The sequence below is a fragment of the Hylobates moloch genome, unplaced genomic scaffold (genome assembly GCF_009828535.3).
Source record: "Hylobates moloch isolate HMO894 unplaced genomic scaffold, HMol_V3 SCAFFOLD_19, whole genome shotgun sequence".
NCBI classification, from domain to species: domain Eukaryota; kingdom Metazoa; phylum Chordata; class Mammalia; order Primates; family Hylobatidae; genus Hylobates; species Hylobates moloch.
Window position 1 is genome coordinate 6,552,885 of NW_026652294.1, and position 22,176 is coordinate 6,575,060.

Genomic DNA, 22,176 nt, shown 5'->3' on the forward strand with positions numbered 1-22,176 from the left:
GGGGAAATGTGGGTAGCCATGCCCAAGTGTGTAGGTGGGAGGCTTTACTGCCAGGAGAGAGGGTCCCTTTCACATTTCGCAGATGTTCCATACCCCCAGAGAGTGGGCAGGTAGCCCTATTGTTATGGGAGGAGAATAATGACATCACCTCTGGGTTTCAAGGGTTGAAAAGGAAGATCTGCCTGACTCCTGGAGGTGGGGCTCCCAGGGGAAAGGAGGACAAGTTCTGGTCTGGAAGGTGCTAGAGCAGGAGACCGTTTGACCTGCTATGCTGGGGCAGCTGACATCCTGGCTGTGCTTGGGACCTGAAAGAGCTGAGTGCTAGGGGCTGTTCCCTGGGACCCCCATGAAAGGTGCCCATGCCTGAGGGGACTTTCTGTCCTGGAAGAGCCACTACAGAGACAGCTGAATCCCCTGATACCAGGGACACTGTTGTACCAAGCAAGACCTTAGTGAGAACGTTCAGCAGAATCATTCTGAGCAAACTCCAGGCTCTTCATGCTTGGAACTATAAACCCCAGGGTGACTTCCCAGGGGTAAGTGGTCAGACTCCCTGCTTATCTGGCAGGTGAGGGCTTAGATCAGTTTTAATTTGAACGCATGCAATTGTATTTGAGGCTGTGGAGCTGATGATGCTGGTTACAAGTGGATAAGGAAGCTGAGGCTCAGAGAGGTAAAGACATTTGCCCCCAAGACACACAGCAGGTGTATCGTAGGTCCAAGATACATGCATAAGTGAGTCCCATTTCAAAGACGGTGCCCTCTGTACCCACTCCAAGGGTCCCTGGCACACCTACACCTGAAGTGGCAATTCACAGAGAGAGGCTGGAATTTCCATTTAAGAAGAAATGCTCTTGGCTACCGACTTACATCGATGAAGGAGAAGTCATCCACTCTCTTTTCAGGGCAGGTGTCCGGTGCGGGCGGCCCCTCCATCCCGTCGGTGGATTCCAGGTCAGTGCTGGAGTGGTCCACGCTGGTGCTCCGCTGGTCCCTGGAGCAGTCATACTGGTCCCCAGCCGAGGTGGGCTCCGTTTGGGAGGACAGAGAAGACAAACGGCTGCTGGGGGGCTGTTTCCTTGTCGATGTGGCACTGCTATCTGGGGACTCAGTGGCCAAGCTGCCAAAAAAGGGAATGAAGGGAGACATAGTTATGGAGAATGTTTCAGAGAACGGGATTTCAAGTGAAAGATGCTGCAGGCAGCGTAGCTTGGGGTATGTTTTATAAGCCAGGTAACAACAGACAGAACATCCCAGCAGAAGACCCTCTTTGGAAACAGCACAAGATGTGCCAGCGAGGTGCTGTTTAAGGCACTGCCTGGAACGCTTGGCCAGGTGCAGAACAGGAGGAGTCAGTCCTGTGCCACTCAAGATCCTTTAGCCCTGCGCTGTCCTGGACAGAAGCTGCTTATCACAGGTGGTTGTTGGGTCCTTGCAATGGAGCAAGTGACAGAGCTGAGATGCCGTGAGTATCCTACACACTGGATTTCCTATACCTTACACACTGGATTTCCAATACTTTGAATGGAAAAAAAGAATGTAAACTGCCTCACTAATAACTTTTCATGTTAATTACATGTGGAAATGATAGTATTTTGAATCCCTTGGTTCTGATAAAATACATCCCTAAATTGAATTTCACTTGTTTCTTTTTATTCTTTTGGTGTAGCTACCAGGACATTTTGAATTACATGTATGTCTTGCATTTGCAGCTCATGTTGTAATTCTTTTTTATTTATAATTGGTACATAGTAATTACACATGTTTCTGGGGTACAGAGTGGTGTTTCAATACAAGTATATATTGCATAAGGATCAAATCATCACGTTGTATTTCTGCTGGGCAATGCTGATGTAGATCAAATTGTTATCAGCAGTTACCCATGGAAGAGCAGGTGGTGGGACCTGCGTTATTTCATTCACTCATTCATTCAGTCATTTAATAAAAATCTACTGAGCACTTACTATGTGCCAAGCATTGTGCTAAAAAATGTGTCATTCAATCCTCTCCAACAATCCTATGAGGATTATCCTATAACTGCCACAATCCTACAAGTTAGGGTTGGTGACATGGTTTGGATTTGTGTCCCCATCTAAATCTCATGTCAAATTGGAGGAAGGGCCTGGTGGGGGGAAGTGATTGGATCATGGGGGCAGATGTCCTCCTTGCTGTTCTCATGATAGTGAGTGAGCTCTCACAAGATCTGATGGTTTAAAAGTGTGTGGAACCTTCCCCTTCTCTCTCTCCTGCTGCCAGGTAGGACGTGCCTTGCTTCCCCTTCACCTTCTGCCATGATTGTAAGTTTCCTGAGGCTTCCCCAGCCCTGCAGAACTGTGAGTCAATTAAACCTCTTTCTTTTACAAATTACCCAGTCTCAGGCAGTTCTGTATAGCAGTGTGAAAACAGACTAATATAATTGGCCTCATGAACTTAAGTATTCTTATTCACCTTGTTAAAGGTGAGGAAACTGAGGCACAGAGATGTAAATTAGCTTGCCCCCAGCAGCAGGACTGGGATTGAGCCCAGGCAGTCTGACTCCAGCGTCCATGTCTTTGGCTCTCTCCTACTTCTGAAATCTCTTCCTATGATAGTATAATCAGCTATCGCTTGGGTCATTGGAACCACGTAAGATAGAAAATTTACAGATAATTCAAGTCATTAACAACCTCCTGCCCTGCCTCCGCCCACATATTAAAAACAACACCTAAGCCAATAGCCTAGCAAAGCCTCCAGGTCATGGGAAACCCTTGCCTTGAGAAAGGACAGGTGGGCACACCTGACAAGTGGGCCTACTCTCAAGACCACCAGGCTGCTCCCTTGAGCAGAACTTTCCACAGGTGTGCTGGCATTTCACCGTGCTTTCTGTCAGCTCTGGGATGATTTTATTACTTGTCATATGGAGGATGTTAAGGTTGTAAGGTGGACTGAGGCAAATCTACACGGGATGAAGGTAACACCACCGAGAGACAGCAGGTGGCACCACTGTCCAAGGCTGGATGCGCCATGCTCCTGGGGTGGCCAGAGGAGGGGAAGCTGCAGTGTCTCTGTGGGACAGCAGGGAGCACCCCCTCAGGGGCGCACCCAAGTCCACGCTCCAGGTCCCACAGGTCCCAAGTCAGAGCTGGGGAATGGACACCCCGAGAGAGGAAGGGGCTCCTAGGGTCACACAGTGACATGTGTAAAACCAAGACCTGGGTTTCCAGACTCTCAGTCCAGTGCTCTTGCAGGGGTATTCTAAAGAAATTTAAGTAAGCTCATAACTAAACACATATTTCATGGGTCAGTGGGAAAAACAGCTTTCTTGGGCACTGTAAAAAACCTTTGCTTTCCTTTTACTTTTTCTTATCCATTTTCAATTCTATCACCCCCCTCCCAACTTTAATATTGGTGACTTTATCATTTTTATCACTGTGGTAAAATACAATTTGCCATTGGTCACATGTGAGACAGTCACAGTGTTGTGGAGCCATCATCACTGTCATCCTAGAAATTTCCATCACCCCAAAAGGAAACCAGGTACCCATGAAGCAGCCACTCCCCATTCCCTCCCCACCCCCAGCACCTCATCTGTTTTCTGTCTCTATGGTATTTGCCTATCTTGGATATGTCATATCTCTCTTTTTTTTTTTTTTTTTTTTAGACAAAGTGTCTCTCTCTGTCACCCAGGCTGGATTGAGTGCATTGGCGCCATCTTGGCTTACTGCAGCCTCCATCTCCCGGGTTCAAGTGATTCTCATGCTTCAGCCTCCTGAGCAGCTGGGATCACAGGTGCCCACCACCACACCCAGCTAATTTTTTTTTTGTATTTTTAGTAGAGATGGGGTTTCGCCATATTGGCCAGGCTGGTCTCAAACTCCTGGCCTCAAGTGATCTGCCTGCCTGGGCTTCCCAAAGTGCTGGGATTACAGGCGTGAGCCACTGTGGCTGACTCATAATCTTTTTTTTGTTTGTTTTTTTTTGAGACGGAGTCTTGCTCTTTCCACCAGGCTGGAGTGCAGTGGCACAATCCCGGCTCACTGCAACCTCTGCTTCCTAGGTTCGAGTGATTCTCCTGCCTCAGCCTCCTAAGTAGCTGGGATTACAGGCGTACGCTGCCACACCCAGCTAATTTTTTGTATTTTAGTAGAGACGGGGTTTCACCATGTTTCCCAGTCTGGTCTCGAACTCCTGAGCTTGGGCAATCTGCCCGCCTCGGCCTCCCAAAGTGCTGGGATTACAGATGTGAGCCACCGCACCCGGCCCATAATCTTTATTAGTTTTTTTTTGTACTTCCTAATTTCTTTTTTAAAACCAGAATGGGTTCCTCTTATAATTACAGACTGGAGGTTTTAGCAATATAGAAATCAGGAGGTGGGTGGGCTGCAGCAACTCCAGCCCAGCTGCTCCCTTTGCAGCCAGAATCCCATCGCACGTGTCCTACCTCTCCCCGCTCTGGCACTGCTCTGTCCACGTCCCATACTGGCTGCCGGCTTCGTGCACGAGGGTGTCAGTGTCCTTGGGTTCAGCAGGCCGCCGGGAGAAACACTGCTTCAGCTGGTCCTGCAAAGACAAGCCAGATGTGAGATTTCTACCAGGAAATGTACTCAGAACCCCTGTCCCGGCTGACACGCAAATCAGATCGCATGGCCCCCCACTCAAACCCATCCCAGCTCCCCGCTGCCCTCCTAAGTGGGGCCAGACATCTTGGCTGGGCACCAGGGTGACCAATCGTCCTGGTTTGCCAAGATATCACAGGATACAGGACTTTCAGTGCTAAAAGTGGGCAAACTGGGATGAAGTGGTCACCCTACCTGGCATGTGGAGCCCTGCAGGGCATCGCCTGGCCCCCACCTCAATGGCCCTCTCTCCTCCTCTCAGTACACAGCCTGGGCACACTTCTCTCATCTTCAGTGTTACTCAGACTCATGGATCTGGCTGGGGGAAGCTCCATGCACCCGCCTGCCCAGGTTCCTACCACCACCGTGTTTCCCAATCGCATCACCAGACACAACATCCGTGGAGCACCAAACTTGGGACAGGCATTGGGCTGAGCTCCTGACATGAGATCACCTGGTTGAACTACAGTCCCTCCACAATCCCATAGGGTGGATCTTATTACGATCCCCATTTTACAGATGATAAAATTGAGGCTTAAAAACATGAAATTATGGCCGGGCACTGTGGCTCACGCCTGTAATCCCAGCACTTTGTGAGGCCGAGGTGGGCGGATCACGAGGTCAGGAGATCGACACTATCCTGGCTAACATGGTGAAACCTCATCTCTACTAAAAATATAGAACATTAGCCGGGTGTGGTGGCAGGCGCCTGTAGTCCCAGCTACTCGGGAGGCTGAGGCAGGAGAATGGCGTGAACTCGGGAGGTGGAGCCTGCAGTGAGCCAAGACTGCGCCACTCCAGCCTGGGCGACAGAGACTCCATCTCAAAAAAAAAAAAACAAACATGAAATTACACGCCCCAAATCAAATAGCCAGTAAACAGCCAGTGAAGTGGAATTCAACCCCCAGGTCCAAACCACTGTACTTCAGGCAACATCAATCCCTTGGGCTCTTGCAACCTGCTCTGTTGCTGGTCTCAGCCTTTGGCCTGGGCCCTCAGAAAGGGCAGGCAGGGAGCAAGGGTGCTGATTAGCACAGACATGACCACAGGGCCAAGCCTGGCACACAGTGGAAAGGCCATAAATCCCCATTAAATGACTGAACTGCTGTCTTCCCTCATTTGTCTGCTTTGCAAATTAAAAGCCCATTCCCTGTGATGTGGCCACTGAAGTGGCTGCCACTTAGGCTTGTGCTTTGTTGAGTGGGGAAGCTGGTGCCCTCAAGACAAAACCAAAAGTCCAATCTTTGGATGGGCCGTTGGCACACTGATGACTCAGATGGCCTTGGCTGCCTGAGCTTTGAATGACGCTCTCAGTCACCCTTTTTTTTTTTTTTTTTTGAGACAAGGTCTTACTCTGTCACCTAGGCTGGAGTGCAGTGGTGCAATCACAGCTCACTCCAGCCTTGGCCTCTGGGGCTCAAGTGATCCTCCTTCCTGAGACTCCCAAGTAGCTGGGAGCACAGATACACACTACCACACTCAGCTATGTAAAAAAATTTTTTTTGTAGAGATAGGGTCTCGTCATGTTGCCCAGGCTGGTCTTAATCTCCTGGGCTCAAGAAGTCCTCCTGCCTCGGCCTCTCAAAGCATTGCAATTACTGGTGTAAGGCACCACGCCCAGCCCCAGTCACAGTCTTTTGATGAGGAATTTGGAGATGGGGGTTAGGGCATAAGCCTGGCCCAGAAAGACAAACGGGGCTCATCTTTACTCCTTACATTCTGTTCCATTTGAGATCAGGAGGCACATTCTGCTGGAATATGCTTCAGATCATCTCCTGCTCAAAAACCTTCCGGGGTTCCCTATTGTCCTCACGCAGAAATCCAAGGCCCCTTGCAAGCGAGCCCCCAAATTTCCTGTCTGATCCCATCCCCTACCCTTGCTCCAAACAAACTCTCTATCCCACACTCTTTGGCTTACTACATACCATATCCACACAAGCCTCACACACTCCTGGCCTCTGCAGCCTTGTTTGTGTCATTCCACCTCCCTATCCATCCTTCTTACCCAAAGCTATTGCAACCCATGGTGATATCTCCTCCCTAAACTTTTTTTTTTCCTAGATGGAGTCCCACTCTGTCTCCCAGGCTGGAGTGCAGTGGCGCAATCTTGGCTCACCGCAACCTCTGCCTCCCAGGTTCAAGTGATTTTCTTGCCTCAGCCTCCTTAGTAGCTGGGATTACAGGCACACACCACCATGCCTGGCTATTTTGTTTGTATTTTTAGTGGAGACAGGGTTTCACCACATTGGCCAGGCTGGTCACGAACTCCTGACCTCAGGTGATCCGCCCACCTCGGCCTCCCAAAGTGCTGGGATTCCAGGCGTGAGCCACCACTGTATACCCTGGATGATTTATCAATTGTACCAGGCAGAATGTGACACATAAGTTATATTATGCAACTGATATTTACTGAGCACCTACTACATGCTAGGCACTGGGGAACTGGGTGTGGGAGGTCACAGCACAGACGCAGGCTCTGGGATTCTGCAACTCATCAGATGTGCCCTTTAAGACTGGGATGCTCCAATGTTTCCGTTTCCCTCTTGGAGCCTGCCTGGCACGCAGTAGGTGCTCAGTTAACGGAGGTGGGCTGATTGTTCCTCAGCAGTTTATCTTCCTCCCAGGCAGGGGAGCCAGCCTCTTCTCAGGTTCTTTGGAACCACATCGAGCCGAGAAAGCACTTGTGGTCCATGTGGTCCTGCAGAATGAGTGGGCGCCTGGGCAAAAGCCTGCTGTGTGGCCTCAGGGCTCTGCCTTCCCTCTCTGAATTGCAGAGAAGTTACAAGAATTCAGTGAGAATATAATGGTCACCCCCAGGGCACAGACGCAAACTGACAGCTCCTAGAACAGGGCCCAGCACTCAGGAAACATCCCATAAATGGTCACCTCCTTTCCATTCTCTTTCTCTTGCCTTTTAGAGATACTCATATAGCCCATGATGTTCATGGGAATACTGTGAATGAGGTGTATACAAGGACGGGAATTCAGAATAAATCCCTCAGTCACCCCTGCTAATTGGCTACACTCATAGACCTGAATAAGAGCTGCTGTCCACTCTTAATTCTACTGTCTGTAGAAGCTTTTCTGTCTCTAGTTACAACATAACACCTTACTCATTGTAAAACATTTAGGAGTAACGGAAAATCACGAAGAATACATTTTAAAAGACCTCATCACCCAAAGACAGTATCCTGTCATAGTCCTGCCTGGAATTTTCTCAGGATCAATTCACCTACATCACCATTTTACTGGCTGAAGAATATTTCACTTTTCGCATGAAGCATCTTCCAATTAACCAGACCCCAAGTACTGGGACTTTTGGTTGCTGAGGATTTTCTTCACCACTAGAATCAATAATATGACAAACAACCCTGAGGCTAAATCAACACATCTCTGCAATTATTCCCGTAAGAGAAATTCCTAGGTATAGAGTCACCAGGTCAAAGGGCTCTGGGATCCGGATGAGCAAGCCAGCTTTGGAAGAGGCTGCCTAACTTCCAAGCCCACAGGCAGCACATGAGGATAGCTGTTAGCACGCTGTAGGGATGCAGTCAGGCCCTGCTGGGCAGTGTTATGTTTTTGCCTTGCAAGGCAAGGTCACCTGATACACTCAGAGGCACAGCACCGTCGACAGAATTCTCCCTGGGACGTGGGGCTGGAAGTGGTCATCTGAGCCCGCTCCCAGCTCCTTACTGTTTTCAAAGATGTGATGGAACTGGCCATTCCCTAACTTAATGCCCTTCGGAGGTCAGAATCAGAGGCCAGATGCTGGGGACTCAGGGGTTGTTTCTGGTGGAGGACAAGACGTCGTTGTCCCAAGCAGCTTGTTGTCCCGAGGCTGCAAGGTGGATGCTGGGCTTGTGCCTGGGTGTGCTAAGCTCAGTGGGAAGCAGAGGAGTGACAGCTTATAGCTAGGGTGGGGACCCAGGGCAGGGCTTGCTGTCTCTGCTCTGCCCAGCTGTGCGGCCTGGCTAAGTGACTCCACCCATCCAAGCCTCAGTTTTCACACTGGAAAAACAAGGACTAAAGTTTTGAGGTATCAAGAGATAATCTCCGGAAAGTGTTAAGCTCACTGCCTGGCACATAAATGGGTGCCCAGGAGATGGGAACCGTCACGATGGCAGCAATTTTCAGGCCCTCTTTGGAGTCAGGCAGGGGAATGGAGGCTTGGCAAAGGGTTCTTAAAATCCCTGAGAGAGGGGGATCCCCCTCAGGGCTGAGTGACGGAAGAAGGAATTTGCAGGGGCCCCCTAGAAACCAAAAGGTCAAGTCCATTGCTGAGGGTGAAACCAGGGCAGACGGCAAGGGGGCAGTTTCCAGACCTCTTGTGGATGGCCCTGGGGATAAATGGTGTCCAACCAAAACATGGTGGCTTCCCTTTATACAACCATCTGTGTGCCCTCCCCACAGAGGTCTGGGATTCAGGCTCAGCGATCTGAACTCTCCAAGAGTCACGGATGGATGGGTTTTCTCCCTCCACCGCCTAATGCCAGACTGAGGGTCCTGAGGCCAGCACTGCTGCCTCCTCTCTCGCCTTCACTGCCGCACTGCATCGATCCTCAGTCCTTCAAAGTCTCTTTCTGGAACATTCCTTCCAGCTATGACCAGCTATCTGTTCACCCACAGCGGCAGCTTCCGAGGGGCCTCCCCTGTCATCCTTCGCCCTGTATGTTCTTCTCATTCTACTTTCCAAAACTGAGTAAGTCCCTGCTCAAAGCCCTTCCACAGCCCCCCACGTCCCTCCGGGTAAAGGCTGGGGTTAGGGATAGGGTTATGGCCTGCGGGACCTGCATGGGTACAGGGCCTGTTGGGCTCAGCAGCTCCTTCAGTGTTGCTTCCCTCCTCCCATAGCCCTCCTCTCACCCCCCAGTCCCTCCCACTGGCTCCTCCAGCCCCATTTCCCTCCCCTCACATTCCTCCCTCTCACCTCCAGACCTGGTGGAGCAGCCACCACCTCCGAGTTATCATTCAGATTTCAACTTTGATGGCCAGGAAGCCTTCCCTGAACTTTCCCGCCATCCTACCCTGAGGGCTGGCTCAGGAAGCCCCAGGCTCCCATCGTCCCCTAGACCTCAGGTCTCTACATCTATGCCATCTGATACAGTAGCCACTAGCCAGTTATGACTATTTAAATTTAATTTATATTAATTGACATTAAATAATACTAAGAATTCAGTTCCCCTGTGGCATTAGCCATATTTCAAGGGCTCCACAGCCACCCACCATACTGAACAGCATGGAGAATACATTTCTATCACTGTAGAAAGCTGTAGTGTACAGCATTGCCGTAGAACTTTCCACAGTAAAATAATTATCATTTACCAGTTTCTCAGCAGTCTTCCCTGAACAAACACTGCTTCCAGAGCCAGAACACCTGGACTTGAATCCAGAGACCACCACATGGTAGCTATATGACCTTGGACGAGCTACTTCTCTGTGTCTCGATGTTCAATCAAAGCAGGTTATGGTGAATATAACTGCATTCTCTGCTCTTTAACACAGACCCTCAAATCTGGAGTCATGTAGGGGCTAGGGTACCTAAGGGAATTCATCTTGTGAATGCAGTTTAAGAAAGCAAGCTGTTAATCAGCACTTTATCTAATTAGTATCCTGGTAACCTTGTGTGCATTACAAGTTATTCACGCCTCATCATTCTACCAGAACTTGGCGGGACTTCAAATCACAACACTTGAGCTTAGCCCCAGAGCTACGAGGCCTCAAAATCAACCAGACACACACACGCATGCACACACACACACACACACACACACACACACACACACACACACACAAAGGCCTGCAACTCTGTCTTTTTTTTTTTTTTTTTTTTCTCGAGACGGAGTCTAGCTCTGTTGCCCAGGCTGGAGTGCAGTAGCGCAATCTTGGCTCACTGCAAGCTCCGCCTCTTGGGTTCAAACAATTCTCCTGCCTCAGCCTCCCTAGTAGCTGGGACTACAGGTGGGTGCCACCAGGCCCAGCTAATTTTTGTATTTTTAGTAGAGACGGGGTTTCACCATGTTCACCAGACCAGGCTGGTCTCGAACTCCTGACCTCGTGATCTGCCTGCCTTGGCCTCCCAAAGTGCTGGGATTACAGGCATGAGCCACCATACCAGGCCCCTGCAACTCACTTTCTAAAAGTCAGGTTGTTTTATTAGCTTTAAGGCAGGATGTTCTTCCAACTCCGTTTTGCTTCACAGGCTGCTGTAAAAAACACCCTTAGTGACTGCAGGCAGGTGGATAATCTACAAGATACTCTGAAAATACACATGATGAGTTAAAAGGCAGGCATAGAGCTCTGCCTGAATTGGTCTCCATTTATCCAAGTCTCCAATCCCTACCTCGATTTGGTCATATGTCAAATGAGGTTGACTGAATACTATAAAGTACACCTGGACGGACCCTCTGAGTCCATTCAGTCGGCCCTTCCTTTTCAGATAAGAAAATGGAGGCCCAGAAACAGGAACAGCTATGGGGCTATTAGTTCTCCTGGTGAGTGGGAAGCGGAGCTGGGGAGACTGGAACCCAGGCTCTGGGCTCCTTTCCCGGTGGTCCTTCCTGCCACCAACAGTCTACTTGCCCCACCTTTTCTATGATGCGTCAGGAGGCTCTCAAAAGGAGATGTAGGTTACAATGCTCTGAAAAACCTCAAGACTTGGCAGGTTTAAAAACCACTTGCCTGGACTGGCTTGCCAAGCCCCAAAGCCACTGGAAGGTGAGAACTCTGGGCCATTGTCTTGCAGGCAGACAAGTGCCTCAGTGGACAGCTTTGGGGAGACAGGCTAACACATACCCCCTAAAGGCTATATTAAAACAACCCATAATATATGTCCCCAAACTTAAAATCTACATAGCCTTAATTCAGTAACTTTCACTCCAGAAATTTATCTCAAGGAATCCATCAGAGATACCTGCCAAGATCTATGAACTTGGACACCGCCCTGCAGGATTAGTTATTATTGCAAAATACTAGAGGCAACCTAAATGTTCAATAAGGCAGGGAATAGTGAAATACAATATTCATGCAATGGATAAATACAGCCAAGGAATGGCCGGGCGTGGTGGCTCACGCCTATAATCTCAGCACTTTGGGAGGCCAAGGCAGGTGGATCAGAAGGTCAAGAGATCAAGACCATCCTGGCCAACATGGTGAAACCCCATCTCTACTAAAAATATAAAAATTAGCTAGGCGTGGTGGCGTGCACCTGTAGTCCCAGCTACTTTGGAGGCTGAGGCAGGAGAATCTCTTGAACCCAGGAGGCGGAGGTTGCAATGAGCTGAGATCACACCACTGCACTCCAGCCTGGGTGACAGTACAAGACTCTGTCTCAAAAAGAAAAAAAAAATACAGCCAAGGAAAATAATGTCCAGAAGTAATATTTACTGTCACAGAAAGATGTCTGCCATAAACTAGAAAATGTAAAAAAAAAAAAAAAAATTTTTTTTTTTTTGAAACAATGTCTCACTCTATCACCCAAGCTGGAGTGCAGTGACACTGTCACGGCTCACTGCAGCCTCGACTCCTCAGGCTTAAGCGATCCTCCCACCTTAGCCTCCTGAGTAGCTGGGACTACAGGCATGTGCTACCATGCCTGGCTAATTTTTGTATTTTTTGTAGAGACAAGGTTTCACCGTGTTGCCCAGGCTGGTCTTGAATTCCTTGGCTCAAGCAATCTACCTGCCTCTGCCTCCCAAAGTGCTAGGATTATAGGCCTGAGCCACCATGCCAGGCCAAAAAAAATTTTTTTAAGGTAACAAAACAATGTATGTTGTGGCACCAGTTTTGTCAAGACAAACACATAAATGGGAGTGTAGGTACACATCATAAATTACCAATCAGAAACAGGCTCTTAGTCAATCTACACCAGACTTTAGCAAACTTTTTCCGTAAAGGGCTAGATAGTAAATATTTGGGCTTTGTGGGTCATGATGGTCTCTGTTCCAGTTACTCAATTCTGCTGTTGTTAATGCAAAGGCAGCACAAGACTCATAGCTAAATGAGTGTGCATGGCTGTGTCCCAATAAAACTTTATTTACAAAAGCAGCAGCCAGCTAGATTTTGCTTTCAGGCAGTAGTTTGCTGATCTCTGATCTATAGGGGCCGTTTCATTCATCACAGTACCCCAGCACTTAGAACAATACCTCACCTCTAGTAGTTGTGGAATAAATATTTGTTGGAGAAATATGTTTCTGAGAATAATATTTTTGCAGTGAGCAACCATGAGCTTCTTAAATAGAAAAGGTAATATAGTTACACAGGGGATGGGAAAAAGAGATACCTGCATGTATTTTGGGGTGTTTGACACATCCGCCTAAGAAAGAACCCTGAGTCAGGGCAGTGCTCGGTGGCACACAGCTGACAGAGCAGTTCTGAGAGATTCCAGAAGTGTGTCCCAATCCCCTCTGCAATTCTATACCCCCGGCTGTGCAGGGAGCTCTGTGATCATGGGGCCCAGGCCAGCGTGGGGGACACGCGCTCTGTCCCAGTGCCCCTGTGGGCCCAGGCAGCTTCTCGTCCTGTGTCCAGGCCAGACCAGTACCATGGCCAAGCAATAACAGTAATAACAACGGCAGGGGCTGACACTCCTGAGTGCTGACAATGTGCCAATCATCATGCCATGGAAAGCGCCCAAGAAGCCTATGAAGTAAGAACCATGAGGAACCCATTTCACAGAGGTGGAGACTGAGGCCCAGGGAGTCGATCTGGCATGCCCAAGGTCACATGGTTTGGAAGGGGTGGAGCTGGGATTTGAACCTGAGTTTGCCTGGCACCCAAAGATATCCAAAGACAGCACATTCTCCTGACTCTGGCTTGACACTGAGGGCTTTCCTGGGTCCTCAAGGACCATTTTACAGAGGGGAAAACTGAGGACCAGGCAGTGGGAGGCATGCCCAGCCAGGCCTGAAACCCAGCGTCCTGACTCCCTAGCCAGTGCTCTGGTCACCACAGGCCATCCCGAAGTGCATCCACAGGTGGGGTCTCAGCTGGGCCCAAGAAGAGGAGAAGGGGAAGGGCTGGAGGCCAAGGATGGGCCAAGTCCCCCAGTCTGTCTCACATCCACCCTGCACACCCAGCTGTCAGGACCGTCTTTTCAGAAGGTCCAGCATGGCCTCGGCACACATGCTCCCATCCCTCCAGTGGCTCCCTTCCAGCACTCTGAAGATAAAACCAGGGTCCTCACTGGGCCCTGTGGGTCCCACTTCATCAGCACTCACTCCTGGCGCCCTCATCTCACCCTCTTTCCTCACCCGCTCTGATCTGGCCACGCGATCCTCACACACACAAGGCACCATCGTGCCACAGGCCCGTCTGAGCTGTTGGCTCCGCCTAGGATGCTGCCTTCACGGGCCCAGGCCCACTCATCCTTCAGATGGCACGCTGATGTCAGCTCCTCTTACGGGCTTCCCTGACCCCTGGCGGTCTACGTGGGCATCCTCCCCTTCAGAGCCCTGGCCTCAGTTGGTGGTACTGAAATTATTTGTATGACTTGTTGAATGTGTGTCCCTCCCAGCACATGCAGTCTCCGAGGGGGTCGCTGTTTTCTGTCACAATTCTCAGTGCTTAGTTACAGTACCTGGCACACAGTAAGTGCTCAATAAATAGGAAGGAGGGAAGGAGGGAAGAAAGAAGGAAAAAGGAAGTTAGGAAGGGGGGGAACAGAAGAAAGGGATGGGAGAGGAAGGGAGAAGCAAGGAGGGAAGGGGAGGGGAAGGAAGGGGGTCAGACTAGAAGGAACTAGATGGGATATGAGGCTGGGCAGACCCCTCAGGACCCTCTCTCAAAGCTGCCAGCAAAAAGCTGCACAGCATCCCCTCCCATGGACTTGAGTCCCAGCTGAGAGAGAAGTCAGGATGTATGATGGGCTTCTGGGCAGACCACTGTGTCACCTCTGGTTACAGCACAAGCCAAGTCTTGCCCCATCCCCAGCTCTATGTCAGGGGAGGAATGGCGCTTCTTAGGGAAAGCTGTGGGACAGCAGCCACTGACTCCCCCTCAGTGGGCTCCAAGGACAACAATGTAGGTGTGGCCAGGCTGGACCAGGTGTGGCCAGGTGTAGTCGGGTGTGGCGGATGTGGCTGGGTGTGGTGGCTGAGGCAGGGGCATGGTCCAGGGTCTGGGCTGATCTCCTGGCTGCAGGCTACTCAGGACATGCTGTGGACACTACTCAGTGGGGCAGGAAGGCCTTGAGGTCATCTCTGGGGTTGATGCAAGCCTGGTGTGGAGGAGGGAGAGTAGAAGAGGAGAGGGAGACAGAGACAGGCAGGCAGAGGCAGAGAGAGAAGCAGCAAGGACAGAGACGGGAGCAAGACCGAATCGAAAGAGCAAGCCCAAGACTGAGAAGCACGGAGATGGGCGCAGAGAGACACAGGGCAAGAGTGACAGGGAGGTGGAGGGGCATGTGTGCCCAAGCCTCTGAATGAGGGGGCTGGATGGGCCCACCTGGGCTGCGGCTCTGTGGCTCCACCCGTAGGGACACACCCGTGTGCACCTGTGTGCGTGTGGCTGAGCTGTAACTCCTGACCCATTGTCACGAGCACAGGTGCCATCCTCAGCTCTGGCTCCACTCCCTAGATGACCTCAAGCAAGGCCCTGCCCTTCTCTGTGCCTCAGTTTACTCTCTTGGTGATCAATGGTCTGGGACTGGAGGTCTCAGCAGCTCTCTGCAGCTTGATGGCTAACCTCTGACTGCTGGCTAATGTCCAGTGTTTACAAAACCTTCTGTGTGAACTGTCGGTGTAAAGGGTTTGGCTCATTCCCCTTTAAGTCAGCATGTATTCAGATTGTTCACAATGTTGGCGGTGCACCCACCTAACTAATGATGAAATAATGGGGCTCACTCCTTGGGGCTTCAATATAAAAACATTCCAGAGATATGCTAACAGCCCTTACTGATTAGCAACCTAAACCACAAACTTTTAGGTTGCAGATATGAAATTAACCTATCCTGATGCTCTGACATATTGGAGGTGGGACAGGTTAGCAGTTCTGAGCTAGGGCTCTATGACCAAGCAGACCAGAGAAATCCAGCTCTGCCACTTGCTAGCTACAACTCAACCTCTCTACCCTCAACTTCCCCACCTATAAAATGGGAAGCTTGGGGGTGTTGGCAGGATTATGTCAATGTCTGGGGAGAACTAGCACATGCCTGGCATGTGGTCGGTGCCAAACAGATGCCAGTCCACATGATGTTGGTGTCCACTGTTCAGTTCCCAAACACATCGTTTTAACAAACATCATGACAAGGTGCTAACAGGTTCTGATGAGGCCTGACAGTTCTGTCTTTCAGCTAAGAACCAGAGTGGCTACCTAAAGCAGATCCCCCAGCATCTCCCTGGACCTGATGTCCAGGGAGACTAGGACTCCCTCCAAGGGCACCCTGGGGAAGGTCCTACATCACATAATGATCCACAGCCCCAGCTCTGCAGGGCAGATGAGTCATCCACCGTGGTGCGCAGGCTGCAAAATGATGCCTGTGGCAGAGACATGCTGTCTCCATGGGACAAGCGTTACCCAAAGTGACAGGAACACAAGTTTGCAGCTGGTCTGCAGGAGGCCTATTTGGTTTCCCGGCTGGGAGTGCCTGACAAGGCTCTGAGTGGGGGCTTCCTTGGAGGCTATAAACAGCAACAACAGCTGGGCTGGAAGGCCCAGGCCCCTGTCGGCCTCAGAGGCTGGGTTCCCCTAGACCCAAGAAGCCCAGTGGGAACCCTAGAGCCTGCGCTGTGGGTGTCAGAGGTGGGCAGGGAGGCAATAAGAATAGTAACAGCCACAAACACCTAAGAAGCGCCAACTGCACGCCTGGCACCATGTCAGATTCGTTATGTAGACCATCAAGTTTAATTCCCATAATAGATACTGTTAATATCCCCATTTCACAGATAAGGGAGCTGAGGCTCTGAGACATTAAATAGTAACAATAGCAGACACTTGGATGGCGCTTACTGCATGCTGGGCCGTGACATTTAGTCCTCCCAACAATCCGAGGAATCGGGTACTGTTACTATCCCCACTTTCTGCATGAGAAGACCAAGGCACAGAGAGGAAGGAACTCCATTCAAACCCAGGTGGCTGGGCTTCAAGTTAGTGGCCTGCGATTCCCCACTCTACCAACGCCCACTGTAGTTTCACCCAGGAAGTGCTCCTCGGTCCAGTGTGTCGGCTGCTGGCAGTATGGCCCGGGGTCTGTTTGGAATGTGTCCCTAAAATGCAGCCCAGGCATCCACTCCCCCAGGAAGCCTCTCCTGGCTGGTCCTATCCCTAGGTGGGTTCTTAGGACCCCCATAGAACCCCCTGTGCTCACCCCGTCATAGAAATTGTTGGGCTGGGCTGTGGTTATCATTTGTTTGACTGTCTTCTCTAAACTGTAAGCTCCCTGCGGGCAGGAGGGTCTGTTCGCCCTCAAATGCCAGTGCCAAGTTCAGAGACAGCCACAGTGGACAGGAAGCAAGTGAAGATGGATGGATGGATGGAGTGAATGAACCCATAAATGACTCCCTGCCTCCTCTCTAATGTCAGAATGACACTGCTATTTACCCAGACCCTCTTGATATATCACAGGACCATCTGCTTTTATATATGTCCTTAAAATTTAATTCTTGTTGCTTTTTAAAACAAATTGTTTTTTATAAAACACTATGTGGGCTGGGCATGGTGGCTCACGCCTGTAATCCCAGCACTTTGGGAGGCTGAGGCAGGCGGATCACAAGGTCAGGAGATCAAGACCCTCCTGCCTAACACAGTGAAACCCCATCTCTACAAAAAATACAAAAAATTAGCCAGGCGTGGTGGCGGGTGCCTGTAGTCTCAGCTACTCGGGAGGCTGAGGCAGGAGAAAGGCGTGAACCTGGGAGGTGGAGGTTGCAGTAAGCTGAGATCGTGCCACTGCACTCCAGCCTGGGCAACAGAGCGAGACTCCATCTGAAAAAAACAAAAAAAAACAACTATGTGCAGCGTGCTGACAGTGAAACTGGGGTGGCCTGTGTGATACATTTAGGTGCAAAATAGGAGAGACTGATCCTGAGGGAGAAGAAAAATGCCCAAAATAATCAGGGGAGAGGGGAGGGGCACAGAACATTCTAGAAGTACTGTGGAACTCTTGCATGGAGATAGACAAATTTGATGTTCCTTTTAACTCAGAATTTCTGTTAATATAAGCTCTACAGTTCTAAGGTTATGATGAGTCAAAGGAAAAGAGAATTTGGAGTTTTAAAAAATGTATTTAACCTAAATTATAGAACAATTATAAGGTAGAACTCTATTTAATTGTTAGAAAGAATAGTTAAAAAGAATGAGGCAGACATAAGTTTACTGACATGGAACGACCTCCAAGATTCACTGTCTAGTGAGTAAAGCAAGGTGCAAAGTAACAGGTGGTGGACTCTGCCATTCGTGAGGGGGAAAAAAGTAAAGATCAAAACGTACAGAATATCTAAGGACACAAGAAAACTGCAATCATACTTGTCTCTAGGAGAGGAATTGCGTGACTAGAGGATGGGGAGAGATGACTTTTTTTTTATTCTACCTCTTTTTATATTTTGTAACATTTGCGGCTAGTGATATAAAAAGTACATTTTGAAAATGTATAATTATATGTAAGTATATAATTCTTTTACGTTTCCCAGCATCTCCTTTTAATGGAATCTGCTCCCACTGATCCCAGCTTGGCTCCTCTTGGAGGGATTCTTAAAACAGCCTAAGCCCAATTTGACTTCTTTTTTTGAAACATCACATGTCAAAACATCTCTCTCATAGTTTATTTCAGGCTAGGGCTCAACTTGTCAGGTGACAGAATTGCAGCCTTGCAGCGTACGTGTAAACCTGTTGAGGAGGCAGGGGGCTGGGTGTGTCTCCCCATTGACTGAGGACCCCAAATCCTCCAGCCCAGGGCCTGGTCTCTCTCTCCCTGGAAGGACACTGCCACCAAATCAGCTGTGTTCTATGGGAATGATAACATTCCAATGTCACAAAGTGGCTTGACCATCCCTGCTACTGGGAGTCCATCCAGCAGACAGATGCACGCACACACAGATCCACACATACATGTATATACACACAAATGTATATACACAAAACACACACACAGATGCATACATACATGTATATATACACAAACACATATACACATATACACAAAACATACAAACACATGCAGATGCACACATATATGTATACATACACACATGCAAAGACACAAAAATACATACAGATGCACACACACATATATACACACAAACACATGTAAACACAACACACGCACACAAACACACACAAATGCACACAAACATGTACACAAAAATACACATATGCACACATATACACACAAACACATATACACACGAAAATATAAACACACACAGATGCATATGCACAAATACACACATATATGCACACAATTACATATACATAAAAAGCACATACAGGCCGGGCGCGGTGGCTCATGCCTGTAATCCCAGCACTTTGGGAAGCCGAGGAGGGTGGATCACGAGGTCAGGAGATCGAGACCATCCTGGCTAACACGGTGAAACCTCATCATGGCTAACACAGTGAAACCCCATCATGGCTAACACAGTGAAACCCCGTCTCTACTAAAAAAATACAAAAAAATTAGCCAGGTGTGGTGGCGGGCGCCTGTAGTCCCAGCTACTCGGGAGGCTGAGGCAGGAGAATGGCGTGAACCTGGGAGGTGGAGCTTGCAGTGAGCTGAGATTGCACCACTGCGCTCCGGCCTCGGCGCCACAGCGAGACTCTGTCTCAAAAAAAAAAAAAAAAAAAAAAGCACATACACACATACATGCACACAGATACACATAAATACACACATACATATATATATACATACACACAAAACTATATACATACACATACACAAATACAAGCACAGGTGCATACATACAAATACACACATATACAGGCAAATGCATATACACAGAAAAAATACACATAAACACACATATATACAAATACACACAAGCACAGGTACATAAATACAAATACACACATAGGTATATACACATGCAAATGCATATACACAAAAATATACACATAACCACATGTATAAACACACAGATATGCATACACACAAATACACGATACTTACATATGTACACACAAATGCATATACACAAAAAACACTCACACAAATATACACAAGCACATACACATGCACAAATATACACACACAAACATCTACACCAATGCACACACATACACAAAAAATACAGACAACACAAAAACACATATAAATACATGCACCCAATACACACACACAAACACAGGTGCATACACACAAATATACACAAATGCATACCTGCAAAAAACCGCACACAAACACACACATACACAAATACATAGAAACAGACATAAATACACATACACACAAAACATATATAATACACACACAAACGCACAAAGGAATGGTCCCAGCAGCACTGTTTTTGGTAATAGCAAACACACAACCCAACTGCCCTTCCACAAGAGCACCTGATACCTAAACTATAGTTTATCAGTGCAAGGGAATAACATGGTGTCTCCATTCAAAACAACGACTGCCTCTTCAGAAGGCAGAAATTGAAGGGCTGATGTGGAAAGATGCGAAAATTATTATGAATAGGTTTAAAAAGAGCAAGGGGCAGAAAATGCCATCTCGAATCGAGCTCTGCTGATTAATCAACGTTTCCTATCCCAAGTATCCAAGGTCCCCTGGGCCTCAGACAGAGCGGGGGAGAAGGCGCAGAAGGCCTGAGTGGCAGGTGACAGAGGGCCCTTAGGAGGGTGTGACATGAGAGGTGGGGACATCAGGGAAGGCAAAGCAGCCAGAGGGAACAGCCTGGGGAAGTTAACTGTCGTATCTATTAAGAGACTACTATTTTGTGTGACTGGACAGCCCCCTCCCATCTGCTCTGCAGAGCAGCCTTGCATAGCTGGCCTGGCAGAGCTGGGGCCTATAGGAAGCTCAGCATGAATGAAGTCTCTCTTCCTCTGGAGTTGGGGACCTTGCAGCGGGGGTGAGGGGGTGCCTGGAACCTCAAGCTGTCAACCAGCAAGCAGATTCCTTTGTTGATGAACACCCCACCCCAGGGAAAGGGGGAAAACCAGTCAGGCTGACATTCCATTACCTGAGACAGAGCCAAGGGCTCTGTTTCCTTCTGGTGCTGAGCCCAGCCTGTGGCTTTGTTCAAAGACTCTGCCCAGGCCTAGAGTGCTGTCTGTTCTAACACAGCTAGCTCCACCCACCCCATTTCCCAATCCACCCCATGGTAAGCCAGAGGCCCTGGAAAACACCCAAGTGGATGGTATGTCTTTGGCCAACCCTTAACAATGCCCAAGTCAGGACAGAACGATCTCCTGCAGTGGTTCCTGTCTGTCCTGAGGAGGAATGAGCAAGTGATTATCTGCGCATCATATGGGTGTTAGGTCCTAAGTTGATCAGAGCAATCTGGTGAGCTCTCTGGAAGCCACAACTGTGAGCCCCGAGACATAGGGACTAGGGCTGTTGAAGGCAGCTTATCAGCTGGCTGCAAAGCTGGTGCATGTGGAGAACCCAGAGGCCAGTTCAGGCAGACACAGTGCCTGGATCAAAGCCCCCAAATAAAACAACAAACCCACTGCATAGGCAGGCTTTCAGGCACGTAGGGAAGCCCTGGACATCCCTGGAGCCGGACTTTACTTGGCTGACTGAGAAGTCACACCTAGACTGTCCTCCTCCCTGATACCTCTCTGTACCTCCCAAGAATGCCTGAAGCAGTGAAGAAAAGAAGTAGTCTCAGGCTGGGTGCGGTGGCTCACGCTTGTAATCCCAGCACTTTGGGAGGCTGAGGCGGGCAGATCACGAGGTCAGGAGATCGAGACCACGGTGAAACCCCGTCTCTACTAAAAATACAAAAAAAAAAAAAAATTAGCCGGGCGTGGTGGCAGGCGCCTGTAGTCCCAGCTACTCGGAGAGGCTGAGGCGGGAGAATGGCGTGAACCTGGGAGGCGGAGCTTGCAGTGAGCTGAGATTGCGCCACTGCACTCCAGCCTGGGCGACAGAGCGAGACTCCGTCTCAAAAAAAAAAAGGAAAAGAAAAGTAGTCTCTTGCCCCTGAGGTGCTAGGATGTCAGCTGCAGACCTTGAAGGTCACAGGATTCATGGAAGAGACACCAGGTTAGCTGGCGCCTTGGGGTGAGGCAGACCCGTGCTCCAACCCTGGCTCCCTGGCACTTAGAAGCTTGTGCAGCCTTGGGCAAGGACTGCACTTCTCTGATTCGTCAGGGCTCCCAAAGGCCTCTGGGATGCTGCAGCCAGGATGCTCTGTGGCAGAAGGGCCCATTTCTCATTGTAGGGCAACATCCGAGTGCCCAGGACTCTAGGCGTTTGGGTTCTTCCTGGGCGAGCACACACTGTGGGGCAGGTGCCCAGCAACGCACTTGACTACGCCAGCCCCCAAAGGGGCCTCTCACCAACACCATGAGGCGGGTTCTATTGTCACAGCTCCACCAGCCCCAATCGCAAACCCAGGGGCCAGGTATGTCTCCATCTCAGGACTTTTCAGGTTTTAGAAAGGCAATGCATGGGTATATTGCATATTGTGAGATTCCCCCA

General features: G+C 49.4%; 2 protein-coding genes across 5 annotated transcripts in view; one reads left to right on the forward strand and one right to left on the reverse strand.

Annotated features, from left to right (window-relative positions):
- Positions 1-22,176, forward strand: part of CRYBB2 (crystallin beta B2) — a 679,427-nt gene that overhangs the window by 50,982 nt on the left and 606,269 nt on the right. The window lies entirely within an intron of this gene.
- The window catches only part of KIAA1671 (KIAA1671 ortholog), a 247,451-nt gene that overhangs the window by 19,779 nt on the left and 205,496 nt on the right, over positions 1-22,176 (reverse strand). For all 4 annotated transcript variants that reach the window (XM_032139557.2, XM_032139558.2, XM_058431683.1 and 1 more), the window contains 2 exons: positions 4,421-4,539; positions 871-1,120 (listed from right to left, as the gene is read on the reverse strand). In XM_032139557.2, coding sequence (XP_031995448.1) covers positions 871-1,120; positions 4,421-4,539 — 369 coding nt within the window. The remainder of the gene's footprint in view (positions 1-870; positions 1,121-4,420; positions 4,540-22,176) is intronic.